Source organism: Aricia agestis, chromosome 20, assembly GCF_905147365.1.
Source record: "Aricia agestis chromosome 20, ilAriAges1.1, whole genome shotgun sequence".
Classification (NCBI taxonomy): domain Eukaryota; kingdom Metazoa; phylum Arthropoda; class Insecta; order Lepidoptera; family Lycaenidae; genus Aricia; species Aricia agestis.
In genome coordinates, this window is record NC_056425.1 from 10,069,995 (window position 1) to 10,085,619 (window position 15,625).

Consider the following 15,625-nt stretch of genomic DNA (forward strand, 5'->3'; position numbering starts at 1 on the left):
TGGCACCGCATGTTGTCCTAGTACGCCCTGAATGTATCGATAGGTACTCAAAGTGCCAAGGTGTGGCCCGGTTACGAACTCAAGATTGGTTTATGCATAAAAAGAAATCTCGCCCCATACAGTCCCCGAACACCTACCAAATGGAAGCCTTTCGTCAATGCACGCCTGCGCAAATCATTCTCCTTATCAACGGTATGCTTTTCTGCGACCATCGTTACCATAAAGACTGATTTAGCTTTCATCAGAAAAGTGCACGACCCGCCATTGCTCCAATGAAAAATCAACATGAGAACGTGCGAAACTAAGCAGCGCTTGACTGTGTGCTGGGGCTAATTTTGGACCGTTAGCGAGTTTTTGTGAAGTCAAACAGCTGCCTGCAAGTCTTCGTCGTACAGTCTACTCAATTACTGTAACTCATCCGACTTCTCTTGGCCGTCGTTGCACTTGAACTGAAATGAGATGTCGTTCAAATGTAGCCCAATGTCTTCCTGAACATGGTCGCATGGTAAAGTTTAGAGTCTCTAGAATACTTCGGTATACTCTTGTAACCGAAGTTTGACTTAAATTAAGACTTCTAGCCACAACTCGTTGTCTAAATTCAGCTCTTAGCAAAGCCCTTGCTTGAGAGGCTTTATTTGGAGTAATATCCATTTCGCCAGAAAGAAATTACGTTTAAAATGGAGTTAAATGAACAATAAATCAATAAAAATCGAGACAAAACAAAAACAATAAGATTTGACCGATTTTTCATACAGAACAAAACCGTTCAATTAACGATAAAAAAACTGAGTGCTTAGTGATTTGTGTCGTTTGTAGTCAAGCATGTTGGAAATGAAAATGTAGAGTAAACGTACACATTCCCTATCATATTAACTCGCATTATTAATAAAAAGAAATAATAAATAACTATAACTTTTTAAGATATAGCGACTTGAATAGAAATGCGCGGGGAGGGTCGATTTTTTTGCACGCAAGTGTACTTATACAAGGTGTAACAAAAATAAGTGATAATACTTTAGGGTGTGTATGTGTTCCTTATAGAGAGTTTACTGTGAAAGTAGCAGCGCTGAAAGACCAAAAAATTTTTTCACTTTTGTATGGGGAAACTCGTGACGCTCGGGTCCTTGCCCATACAAAAGTGAAAAAAAATTTTCGTCTTTCAGCGCTGCTACTTTCACAGTGAACTCTCTACAAGGAACACGTACACACCCTAAAGTATTATCACTTATTTTTGTTACACCCTGTATAATACTTTTATACTTTACATACATATATTTAAGATTTTTTTTATATCATACACAATATATTTAATACACATTCAGACCCGGGAACATTGAAAACTTTTTGTTCCGTCGGCGGGATTCGAACCCGCGACCCCCGGCTTCCAACGCGCTCACCACTGAGCCACAGAGGTCGTCAAAATAACATATTTTGCTCGTACAATTACTTTGTGAATTAAAAAATAATTCGAATAAATCCTAACTGTGAGATTTTAACTTTAAAATATTAAGCTGCTATATTTTGAATATGTAAATTAAATTTTACCAGAGACGGCCTTAAAGCTCTAGCTTAGCCTGAAATCGTATAAGCCGGTAACATTAAAAATACGTTATTCTTATAAAGTTATAAGCAAAACTCATCAACTTATAATTTTATTTTATAATTTACTCTATCATTATGTATACCGTGTTTTCGAATAGCTTAGTATTAAATACACATTTATAAACTTTAAAAAGATTAGAGGATCTAAAAGATCCTGACAGATTTATTATAATCATCACCAATTCAGAATGAAGACTTATTTATCGCTGTAGATAGTATTTCCCAACGTCAATTCTGTCTCGACAATCATGTCGGTCTTCCGCACGAAACTAAAACAAAGCTTTGTATTAGCTTCATGGTCTTCCGTCTCATTGGGTTAAATGAGTGTAAAGGAAAAGAGTGCTCCTGCTTATACAGCATGACTGGTGAGACATAGTCAATACTTAAGGAGAGTACTCGGTACTAGATTCTCATTATAATTATGTAATAAAATTAGGTACTTAGGTCCCTTAATAAATAAATATAAATATAAAAATATAAATAAAAAAATAAATAAATCATGGACACTTAGTAAATTACTATGTGGCCGGCGCGGTGGCAAGCGCCCTGCGCCGCGGCGCGCGCTACTACAACCGCGCGCGGTGTCCATGCGTTGGGTAAATAATTATTTAACTTTAAGCTACATTTACTCAGTGATCAATTGATATTATTTTTATATATTTTTTATCAACTAATATTGTCCAAATATCACGTTCTCGAGTATTGAACATGTCTCACCAGTCATGCTGTATAAGCACTATCCAATCATACCTTCGTAGCTTCAATGATCAACGTCACCAAACCAGTGTAGGAGGTGTCGGACATTGAGAAAGAAAAAAAGTAATAGTTTCCGGCAACGCACCTGCAGCTCTTCTGATGTTGCGAGTGTCCATGGGCGACGGTAGTTGCTTACCATCAGGTGACCCGTTTGCTCGTTTGCCCCCTTATTTAATAAAAAAAAAAGTTAGAATAATAGTCATTGGGAAAAATATGAGATAAAAAAGACGTAAAATGATTTTGTGATTTATGATATAATGTTCAATAAAGCGTAATTTCAGTTGATGTGGTTTTCTTCATGGTCCTTCGAGCCGGATTGAACCAGCGACCCATTATTTTACATTTAATTGCGCCAAAAAAATACTATTGAGTTATAATTAAGTAAGTACATTTAGATCAAAATTAATCAAAATAGTTCAGTCCCGAGAAAGGACATACGATACCTACTTTTAATCCAGAAAAATGTACGGTACGGTACGATAAGATTGGGTTGCACCAGAGGCGTGGTTAAAATTAAAGTTATGGTTATAGTTAAGGCAAATTTAACTTTAACCTTAACTTTGACCGGAGAAATTGACAGGTGACAGCTGGTCCAACAAGGTTATAAATGAACGTGGGCGGGGGCGCTGCTGATAAAGTAAGTTTCTTTTTTCGCCACGTGCATTTAAAACCTTGTCGAGCTCTATGATTATGGTTAAATATGGCGTCTTGATGGCGTCCATTTCTAACTTTAACCAAAGATTTGACATTTTGCATTGTAGTTTAAGTTAGTTGGTGCAACCCAACTAAAGTGAATTTTCGCGCTACAAAGTTCATCTAGTTATGCGTCATCTAGTTTATTATATTATGTACTAATTGCGCATTAGGTTATCTCATATTATTAGTTATCACTTATTATTTATTAGTAATAGATCATGCTAGTATGTTATTGTAAAGTCGTGAATTTTTCCTCCGTCTTAGTTCTCGCTAACCAGTACCGACAGTACGAAGTGTAATGTACCATAAACTCATTATTATAAACATTTTCATAATAACTAGTTACTTTTACTGGTTTTGTTCGGTTATTAAAAGGAGTTGAAAAGTGTAGAATGATTTATGCCTAAATAGTATTTTATAATTTGGTACGTGGCGACTAGTATCTTATTAATATTTTGCTTCCAATGGGAAAGTCTCGTATTGAAAGGTAAGGCTTTCAGAATATTTTGAATATTTTGTATAATCTTATTAAAGTTTTTGTTTACTAACTTTGGGCTTTTACACACAACTGCGAATTCGCATTGTATCGCAATTAACTATGTATTATTTCAAGTTTTATTTAAATAACTTTTGAATTTTGAATAGTGTTATGTTCTAGCACACAACGACTTTTTGTATCGAAGCAAAATGCAACTACAATGTGGTTTTATATTAAATTGAATCTACGTAGCTATTAATTTTGCTGCCTCGCATACTTTTAGCAAACTAAAATGGACGCTCTAAAAATGTATTTAATCTCCAGTCAAAAAAAAAAGGCAACTCTACAAATTCAGTGCAAATTGTAGTCGCTACAATTAAGCACATATATTCAAAGTTATCTTACCTCTATTTCCATAAAAGTAAACTTTATGCCGTTGACATAAAGGTCCTGAAGTCGCACATTTTATCCCAACCTGTCGACGAGGCCGCACGTACAAATTAACATGTCAAACGCTCACATTTACATCTACCCACACTTTTACAAATTAAATTCTGCTGAATTTCTGCGGCCAATTTGTAAGGGAATGTGATGTTTTTTGACACTTTACGGTAATGTTTTGCTTTTAATTTATTGTTTTGATAAATGAATGCATATCAAGAGCACAATATTATTATTATTTTCTGCTGAAGGAAGGTCAAGTAGCCCTGAATCCTGAAGTCACTGCGACCCTAGAGGATCTATATTATACTAAACTAAGTGTTTATGTATCAATGTAATAATTATTATGTTCTCTTCTAAATCAAGCCGGGCACATAATGTGCCTAATTTTATATGCCCCCTCAGCTGCAAAGCAAGGGCCAGATGTAGAGCCAAAGCGTGTACAGGAAAAACTTAAATTGCCTATTCAACAGCATAGGTTTTCCCTAGAAAATATAGGCCCCATCATACTTTAACTACGCCACTGATATACAGCAACTATAATGTACTGTAGTCTGTATGCCAGTCTATTTAATAGATTGCTATTCCCCTAACCTTCTGCGGCTAGCTACGCCACTGGTAACTATAAAGGAGTGAGCACACTGAGACGGGTTGTGCCGGGGCTCATCGCAAAAATCCGCCTCCATACAATTTGTATGGAAGCAGAAATCCGCTGCGCCCCGACATAGTGTGCGATACGCGCATCCGCTTCCATACAAATTGTATGGAAGCGGATTTTTGCGATGAGCTCGGCACGCTGAGCCCCGGCACGGTCCGTCTCAGTGTGCTCACTCCTTAATGTAGCTTTGCTGTATGCCAGTCTATTTAATAGTCTGCTACATTGTATTGGCCAGCTCCCTCTAGCGCCATCTATCAAGTGTGAGTGACACTAAACGTATAACCTCACTCCCTCGGCAGTGCAGTTCGACAACTGATTCAAATGCTAATGTAGCGAACTTTTATAATGCATGCTATTTGCATAGAAAAGCGTACATTGCATAACGTTATTTCATTTTAAATGTTATGTTTTGTTTTCTGTTTATATACTATTAATCTACGAATAATAAAAACTAAGGAATCGTAATTCCCATAATATTACCGTTTTAAATTCGGTTCCTTTTGATCTGTCATGTAACGTCAGCCTAGTACCGCTCAAGGTCACCTTAATATTGCAAATGTATTGAAATGTGTACCTAAGGTCCAAACCTTTTGACAAGTATTGTGGAGCATGTTTTTTGACGGAGTTACTTTTCCTTAGTTTTTATTATTCGTAGCTAATAATATTATGAATGTGAAAGTGTGTCTGTCTGTCTTTGCCTCTTCACGGCCAAACCGCGAAAGCGATCTTGCTGAAATAAGTTATGGGGATACTTTTCATTCCGGAGAAATCTACGGTCCACACGCGATAAACGATTTTTATAATGCTTAATAAACTAGATGGCTGCTTTATACGGAGCATATAATAAAATACAGCCGTATTATTTTATTTAAGTAGCTAAATAAAAAGAGTCATAAATTCTAAAAGAAAAATCTGTCTATTTTGCAATCTCTTTTGATATTCCTTCAGCTATTTTAACAATCCATTTTAGGTCGATTAAGGGTCCCCGCAGACTTACAATTTAAAGTTGGCCGACTATCGTACAAACCACAGAAATAGATCAAGATAGAAGCACCATACGCTCGTGTTCATACAAATTGGAGCGACATGGTGCTTGTATCTTGATCTATTTTTGTGGTTTGTACGATAGTCGGCCAACTTTAAATTGTAAGTCTGCGGTGACACTAAAAGCTATAAATTTTAATTCTCAAAACTGGGTTAGAGCGACCGCAGACTACAATTTCAAGTTGGCCGACTATCGTACAAGTGATTTGCGTAGTTTAATTGGACAACTTTTTAATTTGTATTTTGTAGGTAATCGGAAAGGAATCGCGGTTCTTATACGATCGGTGTCCAATTATTTAGTTGTACAATTTAGTTGGATGCAATTTGCGAACTCTCATAAGTCGCTTTAGCTATTGGTATACTATGCGATTTAGTTAGCCAACTTGAAATTGTAAATCTGCGGTCGCTCCTGCCCGCCTCTCGGTACGCCCATGGCTCTACAAATCCATACTAATATTATAAATATGTATATTGTTACGTGCTAGGGTTCGAAGAATTCGGAGAGAAAGACCTGGTGACTCTCTTGAAGACTTTATTCACTATGTCTAGGTCACACAAGCACACACTAGGTCACAACACTTAGCACTAAGTCCAAACACTAATCACTAGGTCCAATCACTAAGCACTATCACTGTCCTAGGTCGTAGCCAAGTCGCAGGTTTCACTGGTTCACTCACTATTGATCACTTGTTGTCACTCCAAAATCGCCTTGATGAAAGCTCGAAACGAACTGAACTCCGGGCCGTCTACCTGCGGCTTTTTATATGGCGAGACGAATTCCAGAAAGTTCCCGATTCACGTAAACAAGTAAACAAGTGGAACTTTCTAGGAGGCTCGAGCATGTACCACAATAAACATAAACAACTAAACACGTAAACAAAATAAACCGGTAAACACGTAATAAATGTTGGACTTTTCTAGATGGTTCGAGTATGTACTTGCGCACCTCATGCCATCTAGTATTGAGTAGGGGATTTATGTTGCCTGTGTTCCCTCTGTAAGTTTCGCTGGTTTGTCGCTAGATGGCACTACGTGTCCGTATACCATGTACCGTAACAATATGCTACAGTCTGTTACCTCTTCACACCCAAACCGCTCAAACGCTAAGCTATGGGGATATTTTGGCCCTGGGAAAGGACATAGGATACTTTTCATCTCGGAAAAATGTACGGTTCACACACGATAAACGAATTTGAAACGGAGTTGCGGGCGATATTTAGTAAAAATTTATTCGTGAAAAACACTGAATGTTCTTTACGGCGTAGTAAACGGGGATTTTAAACATTACGCTCCGAGATATTGCGTATTCGATTTCAAAATTACGATCCATTTAATATTTCCGCTTAAACACATCAACGTAGGAGTTATAACTGAACATAAATGAAAAGACACGTTTGTTACGCAGATTTATTTGCGGAAAGACAGGCTATATGGTACAATATTTAACATTAAGGCCAACAACGTCGCGACTCTAGTATTTAAATCCTTATTCTGAGACGCCTGGATCGGTTGAATAGGTTAGTTCTCAAGTAGCAGTTTGACAGCACAGTAATTGAGCCCACACTTCGTTTACCTAATAGTAAGGCGGCCCCCTACGATTCAGTAGCGGCATTAGGGGGCGACACTGGGCGACCATTCAAGGCGCCGGATAAAAAGGGGCGCTGAAGGCAAACAAAAGGGCGCCAAATTGTTTTCAGCACTATCAGCACCTTGGGCGCCGAAGAAATCTCGCCCAGGGCGCTGGTAGTGCTAAAACCGATAGTGCTACGAATAATATAGTTTTTATTATTCGTAGGCGGCCTCTAAGCCTACAATAATATGATAAAAAATTAAACTAGCTCAAACTGTTCAATAATTACCCTAACCGGTAAATAAAATTTCACAACACGTAATATTGGGCAATAAAATTGATCGTCTAGGGGCCCACTAAGTTCACACGTACTTGATACCTTACATAAGAACGTTTATTTATTAAAATAGATGATGAAAATGAAATCGTCGTTTGTGATTTGGACACGTTCATCCTGAGTCCCTTCTTTGATCGCTGAGCTTAGGCCGACCTTCAAACAGGTCCTCGTTAGGATAAGCTGTCAAAATGCGTAGTATCCTCAATATGAGAGGTAGGATAAGATCACCGATTAGAGTGGCGAAACAGCGCTCTCGGCCGAGTTCTTGGCATGCTTAATGCTTATGCTTTGATTACACCTACCGAATAGAGTGGTGAGAGTAGTTGGTATGTTTAATATGGACTCTATGACACACGCAATTTTATACATGGGAGAGCCATGCTTCGGCACGAATGGGCTGACTCGACCGGAGAAATACCACTATCTCACAGAAAACCGGCGTGAAACAGCGCTTGCGCTGTGTTTCGCCGAGTGAGTGAGTTTATCGGGGACCTAATCCTCTACCCTATTCCCTTCCCTACCCTCCCCTATTAACTTCCCTTCCCTTCCCATCCCTACCCTCCCCTATTACCCTATTCCCTCTTAAAAGGCCGGCAACGCACCTGCAGCTCTTCTGATGTTGCGAGTGTCCATGGGCGACGGCAGTTGCTTTCCATCAGGTGACCCGTTTGCTCGTTTGCCCCCTTATTTCATAAAAAAAACTCCGTTGCGCTTAAACTCGCTTATCGCGCGGGTACCGTACATTTTTCCGGGATAAAAAGTATCATATGTCCTTTCCCGGGACTCAAAGTATCCGATACCAAATTTCAGCAAAATCGGTTCAGCGGTTTGGACGTGAAGAGGTGACAGACAGACAGACACACTTTCGCATTTATAATATTAGAAGATAGAAGTTAAATATAATATATTATAATTTATAAGTATACGTCTAGCTGTTCCGGCAAGCGTTGTTTTGCTATATAAAGTATTTCGCCCATTATTATTTTATTGAAGTGGCTAAATAAGTATGTCACCATGGCAACGACCATCGCTATCCCGTCGCACAAACAATGGTCGCCGTCAGTCTCGAGTTGTAAAATTTGCTATTATTTATTGAACAAATGCGCTTATCAATATAAAAAAACCGGCCAAGTGCGAGTTCGACTCGCCCATGAAGGGTTCTGTAGCAGCAATAAGGTTTATTTTTATGAATTTCTGAGGTGTTTGATTTATTTTCATATTTCAGTAGATTTAATGAAAGTTGAATTAAGGTTTACCATTTATGACGTATAAAAAAAACTACTGGCTAGATCTCGTTCGAACCAATTTTCGTTGGTAGTTTTTGTAGTAATGTACATTATATGATGTTTTTAAGACGGCAATAAATATACTGTCGAATTTATTGTACCCTCGAAGCAATTGATGCATAGGCAGATGGTGACCGACATCGTTTAGTCGGGTTATGACAAGTGGTATTTATATGATCTGTCTGGCTAAATTTGACAAATACTATCAAATGACGTAGTTATATTCGCCTTTGTAGTTATATTCCCAGTTATGCTAAATTGATTGATTGTTTGATACAGAGGGTGCTGAATTTCGATATACTCAGACTATTATCCATCTTTATTTATCAATACACTACACCAGACATAATAGCTAGTTCTTTCGTTTCGTTGAATAAAGGACATAATTGCAGGAAAGATAAAATCTAAGACTGATCGATACTGCATCATATTTATTAGTAGAATTGGCCTTCGATGCATTAGACAATACGTTTTAAATTCTATATGTAGACATAATGTCGTCACTACTCTTAATTTATCATCAGCAATATTTTATTCAACTTATTGATATGATGACTAGTCAATAAAGTTTGGACGTATGTTACCTGGAATTTTAAATGACGTGTTCGCTTGAGGGAACAACCGTGCTACATCAGCCGAATGTGTTACACAATATTTATAATGTAGTCGGTAAAAAACGGGTGTTTTTCCTCAAGGTATTGGCTTTCTCGCCGCGTACGAACGACGTGACTTATCTGCCATCTCCTTAATTCTTTATCAAGTTGAATGTCAGCGGCGTAGACATGTTTTATAGATTTGTGTATAGCCTTATAACATTGGTAGCATATTAGATATTATACTGTATGGCAGTTAGAATAAAGTTCCTGACAAAACCCATACTAATAAATATAAATGCGAAAGTGTGTCTGTCTGTTACCTCTCCACCTCCATACCGCTTAATTTTGCTGAAAGACAAAATTCAATTATGCTTTGAGTCCCGGCAAAGGACAAAATATATTTTTGTCCCGAAAAAATGTACGTTCCCAGCGCGATATAATATAGGAATTTTGTCGCAACGGCGTCATCTAGCTAGTTCTATACAATTTTCTATTATTCTCTGAACTTTAAATAGAACTGTTGTAAATTTATATGCTTACGTAGAATCCCTATATAATAGATCCATTTGGTTATCTAGAAGCCAGCTGGCTCTAAAAAACTAGGCCATAGAATACGCAAAAAATGTTGTATAAATTAACAGACGGTTGGTATGCTTATGCAGAGTCCCAAAATTATAGATCCATATTTTGGTTACCTAGCCGAAACGCTAGCTGGCTCTAAAAACCTAGGCCATAGAATACGCAAAAAATGTTGCGTATATTTTTTCATTTTGCTTTTATCGTAATCAGATTGTCCATCGCAAAAGGCTTGTATTGAATCTAACTTAATAAGTGCCCCCACAGAGTAGTGTAGAGCAGGAAATTGCTCCATACAGAGCGATATCCGGCCAACTAACATGTGAAAGCATTTCTTGTTTTTGCAAAACAAATATTCTAAGCCACAACGGAGCTGATGCGTCTTTGTCACTAACTCTAGAGTCTAGTGGTAAAGATTTGTTGTTTATTTGTTTGGTGACGATAACGATGGTGACCTGAGATTGGTAATGATGTTTATTTACTTTAAAAATTAACTTTAAAAGTCTGATAAAGAGAAACATTAAGTCTAACTGAGGGGCGAGCAATGCGACACATTGGTTTCCACAGAGTACTTGTATCACGTAGTTTGCGTAGTAGCTACACGTAATAAAGCAGTTATGTATGTACATTTACTAATCCCATAGGACGCTACCGCCCATAGGCCATGGCCTACACTGCCTAATTGCCTATACATAAATTCAGAGCTGTCCCAAATGCGAGTATGGTCTGTTCAGTTGCCTCTTTTTTAACCATAGCTAATTATTTCCAGATGCGAGGATGGAGGCGGCGCGGCGACAGGGCCGGGGCGCGCGGCGTCGCTGCGGCTGGCGAACGGGCGCGTGGCGTCGGCGGAGCACCTGCCGCGCTCGCCCGCCGACTGCGCCTCCGTGCGCATCTCCATAGACAACACCAACACCTGCTGCACCGACTCCCTCGTCACCGCGCTAGACGACGAGACGCTGCTGCTCGGTGAGTTATACCTCCTTTTAAACTGTCACCAGCCGTATTTCCGGACCAATACGACCTGCAAACCTTCAAGGAGAGACGTATTACCTCTTAAAAGGCCAGCAACGCACCCCAGCTCTTCTAATGTTGCGAATGTCCATGGGCGACGATAGTCGATCAGTTTGCTCGTTTGCCCCCTTATTTTATAAAAAAAAACTAAGGACCTTGTTACACCTACCGAGTAGTGGTGAGACAGTGCTCTCAGCCAATCAAATTGTCTGTTTGCACTCGACATTCTACTCTGTTTCTGATCAGGCCCTAAGCGTCCACAGGCGCGAATCGCAACAGACGCATCGCCACAGAATACATATTTGGTATCGCACGAAACGGATTTAGTATGTATAGAAACCCATACAACAGCTTCAACTAATCCACACCGCACGCAACGTATTTTAGAATAGGGCATACTATAATCCATTGCGTATCGACTTGGCCTTTTGTATTTCCGAACCAAAAAGACCTTTAGTTTGGCAACGCATTTGTAGCCTCCAGACAATGCGGATATCCGGTGATTATTTATCATCAACTGGAGCCTTACCTGAACAAAACTAAAGTAAAAAGTAACCGTCTGGGGAAAGTTTAACTTCTTTTCAGAACTCGAGATATGGCTCGAGGTATATTTGACAAAAAAAAAAAAAAAGGTGATCGCACATTAAATAAATGTGCGATCAGCATGCACGCGCCGAACGCTCCGCATTTTACAATTCGTTGTATGAATTGACGTGAAACCACGCTCATTCATCCGCACCGTATTTCGGTGCCGCGTTCGACGCGTACGGTGCTGACAAACGTGCGATCAGCTTAAATGTCAATAGCCACAAGCAACTCTAAAACGAGGTCTCATTTGAATTTTGACCACTTCTGTAAAGTCAGAACGTCTTTATCTTTTACGTCTACGCATACAACAAGTTCTTTTGTCATTGCTACCTAGTTTTAAATCAATGTAGAGATCCATAAGATAAAATTTTCCTTACATCCTCATACCTAACTCAAGATAAAAGTAATGTCAACAATATTATAATTTATATTTCCATGCCCTTAGTTCACGGTAGTTCATTTGGGATACACTTTTTTCCTGTGACTGAGTCAGACAGGTAAATGATAAGACACTTTATTATGGCGTTTTAGTCAGAAGAACACTTGAGATTATTGGTGTGGGATGACATTATTACCACAGTACTTGTATCCTATGACCTATGACTTCATAAAAAACTGCATGACTGTCGTTAAAGATGATTCAGATCAAGTTTAAATTTGAATAATAAATATTAATAATAATATATAATAATATATCTATATATATAAAACTCAAAGGTGACTGACTGACATGGTGATCTATCAACGCACAGCCCAAACCACTGGACGGATCGGGCTGAAATTTTGCATGCAGGTAGATGTTATGACGAAGGCATCCGCTAAGAAAGGATTTTGATAAATTCCAACCCCAAGGGGTTCAAATAGGGGATGAAAGTTTATATCTAATAAAAGGTACTTCTTAACGCGAGCGAAGCCGCGGGCAAAAGCTAGTCTATTGATATTTTTGTTACAAACTGAAATCATCATCAAATCTAAGTAGATAATATTATGCAAGTATTTTAGGAGAATCGTGTTGTTCGACTTGATTGTGCTGTATTTGCTACCTGCAACAAAAAAATTCGCTGCAAAAAAAATCATCTTAAAATTTTTACAACCTTCTATATTATTAAGTATATAATATATATAAATTCTATTGTAATATATTTTTGAAGTGAAAACTTCTTTAGCGGCGTTGAGGACTTTTGTGGGATGTCGATGGGTAAAAACTGTGAAACTCGCGTCAGATTCTCGTGCTGATCGAAAAACCGTAAGACGGTTGGAGAGTAGTGTTGTAACATCGAAATCGATTAATCGAACAATCGATTGTTTTTTTTTCGTTTGTCGATATTTTTTAATCGATTGTAAGGGTTTCGATTAATTAAAAAAAACGATTTTTTTAAAAATCGATTTTCATAAAAATTGGTTTAAAAAAATTGTAAGGGTTTCGATTAATTAAAAAAATCGATTTTTTAAAATCGATTTTCATAAAAAATGGGTTAAAAATTTAATCGATTGTAAGGGTTCCGATTAATTTAAAAAATCGTTTTTTTTTAATCGATTTTCATAAAAAATGGGTTAAAAAAATGCACAACGTTAATAATCAAGTTTTCACTTCTGCCGGCACTCCCGGAGTGCAACCCGTCTTTTTTTTTTAAAGTTACATGAATAATTATATTTGAATCCTGCAATTAAATATCTCGCTTGCTTATTTACATTAAGCAAGAATGTAAAGATACACTGGCTATAATGGCTCTATTGCAAAGCACTCTCTATTCCGGACAGAGAGAGCAAAAACTCCAGTAACAAGCTAATCGATCATCTCGTATCGTTTTTGTATCTCTTAGCCCTCCGGGTGAAGCATGCTCCAGAACAACGGCTGACATTGAACAGCAGATCACCTTCGGGCTTGATGAATGTCCAAGGTGGTGTCAGTGTCGAGTGTACCGACCTTAGATGATCGATGGTCCAGTTCCGATTTAGTTTTGATCGGCATGTCAAGAAGGTTTTAGGTCGCGTACAGCTTTAAGATTGTCTGGAAAAAATATATGGGGCATTGTTAAAGTAGGTCACTCTGACTCTGATAGGACGAGGCGAGTGTGCTCGCATGTTATTGGTAGATCAGTGATCAGAGTTCAGACGAGTCGTCATTGGTGCATCGTAATCGAACGGTTATAGGCCATTAACGGTATAGGTATGTAAGTCATTATAGTAGATTACTGCTCCTCTTCTTTTATAACAGTCGAAGCACGACTAAAACAAATATGTCTTAAAAACAATTTTAAAATTAGTAAACTAGATCTGCTTTCGACAAAACTTTTAATTTTAAACTTTTTATTTTAATCAAAGTATTTAATTTTAAAACACAATCGCATTGTAAGTTGTAACACAAAGACATTCTTACATACAGAACCACTGTTTGAAATCACTGAACACCACCGCAAAATCCGCCATCTTCTTTTTACGGAACGGAGTTCGAAATTTAAATTCGACTTTTAAAAATACATAAGCTGGAATCCTGTGTCCCACTAATTTACATGTAGAAGGCTTCCACACAACTGGCAGAAGGGGGTCGAAGGGGGAAAAGCGAGTACTGGGTGGGGGATATAGGGATGAAGCGGAGGCAAGTAAAATTGTTTCTTTTGTGTGTCGCCCCGAATAAAATTACCTACATTAGCTAGATCCAACTCAGTTTAAATACTATTTGATGATGCCTCGTTAAGTCTAAAATGAGTAAAAGACGTGCTTTTCAATCTTTTTAATACAATTTTGGTTGGCGTTTTTTCCTAAAAAATTTTAATTACCATAAGACCTCTTTATCAGTTTTTCTATGTCCAGCGACCGGAGTTTAAAAATCGCCTGTACATGTAATTTTTAAAAATTGTAATAGAAATCATTACTTACATTACTCTTATGGATAGAAAATACTTTTTAATAATATATAACAGTTTGGACATATACTTAGAAACAGACTTTTGTTACACAGGCTGTAATAAAACAGTGATAATTACTTTAGAGTGTGTATGTGATCAAAGATTTTTTTTCAGCACTGCCACTTTTATACTGTTACTTTTGTATGCGAAACAGTGCCGAAAGTAGCCTTTTTTGCGCCCTGTGCGAGCTTCTATATAACTGTACCTTTGTTTTTTAACCGACTTCCAAAAAGGAGGAGGTTATATGTTTGGCTGTGGATATTTTTTTACTACATTGGGAAACATCTCTGAGGCGCAGCGGGAACTTATCGGGAGCAATTCGAAAAATAAGGATCTGTCTGGTCTGGCTATTTTTGCGCCCCCCAGAGTCTACGCCCTGTGCCTGGGCACCGGTGGCACCGCCCTATTTACGGCACTGATGCGAAAACTCATGACACTCGGGCGCTTGCTCAAACAAATCACAAAAAAAATATGCTAGAGCCATATTATAGTAGCACCATATTTAGCAGTACGCTAGAGCTACATAAGGTCAGTACATTATGTAATACAGTAATTGAATATAATTAGTTTTTTTTCCAAGACCCTGTCACCACTCAGTGGTCTTGATCTGACGAAAGAGTTACGACTTCCCAGAATACTATGAGGTAAAATATAACAAAATTATTTCGTGCCTCACAATAATTTTATCTGGGTCGCGTGTAATTATAGCCTAACGTTATCCTTACAACAAAATATAAAAAAAACCTACACTTTATTATGATAGGTTAAAAATATAATTTTTGCTTGGTCCGCACACAATTATAGGTCGGCGGTCCGGATGCGGACCGCGGTCCGTCATTTGGTGACCACTGGTATAGACTATAGATAGACTATGCTCTATAGAGTATATTAATATGTACATAGAGTTCGCTTTGTATGGAAAAATTCACGATGCGCGCGGGCAAGGTGCCTATACCAATAACAAAAAAAATCGGCCAAGTGCGATTTGTACTCGCCCATGAAGGCTTCCGCAGTAGCAAGAAGGTTTATTTTTATGAAATTAAAAGGTTTGTGATTTATTTTTATATTTCAGTT

General features: G+C 38.0%; 1 protein-coding gene across 9 annotated transcripts in view; it reads left to right on the top strand.

The window, feature by feature from the left end:
* LOC121737157 (potassium/sodium hyperpolarization-activated cyclic nucleotide-gated channel 2) overlaps positions 1–15,625 on the top strand; it is a 301,993-nt gene that overhangs the window by 177,017 nt on the left and 109,351 nt on the right. For 8 of the 9 annotated variants that reach the window (XM_042128732.1, XM_042128734.1, XM_042128738.1 and 5 more), the window contains one exon: positions 10,810–11,009. In XM_042128732.1, coding sequence (XP_041984666.1) covers positions 10,810–11,009 — 200 coding nt within the window. Of the gene's footprint in view, positions 1–3,503; positions 3,542–10,809; positions 11,010–15,625 lie in introns of those variants that run through there. The other variant, XM_042128737.1, reaches the window with a different exon arrangement.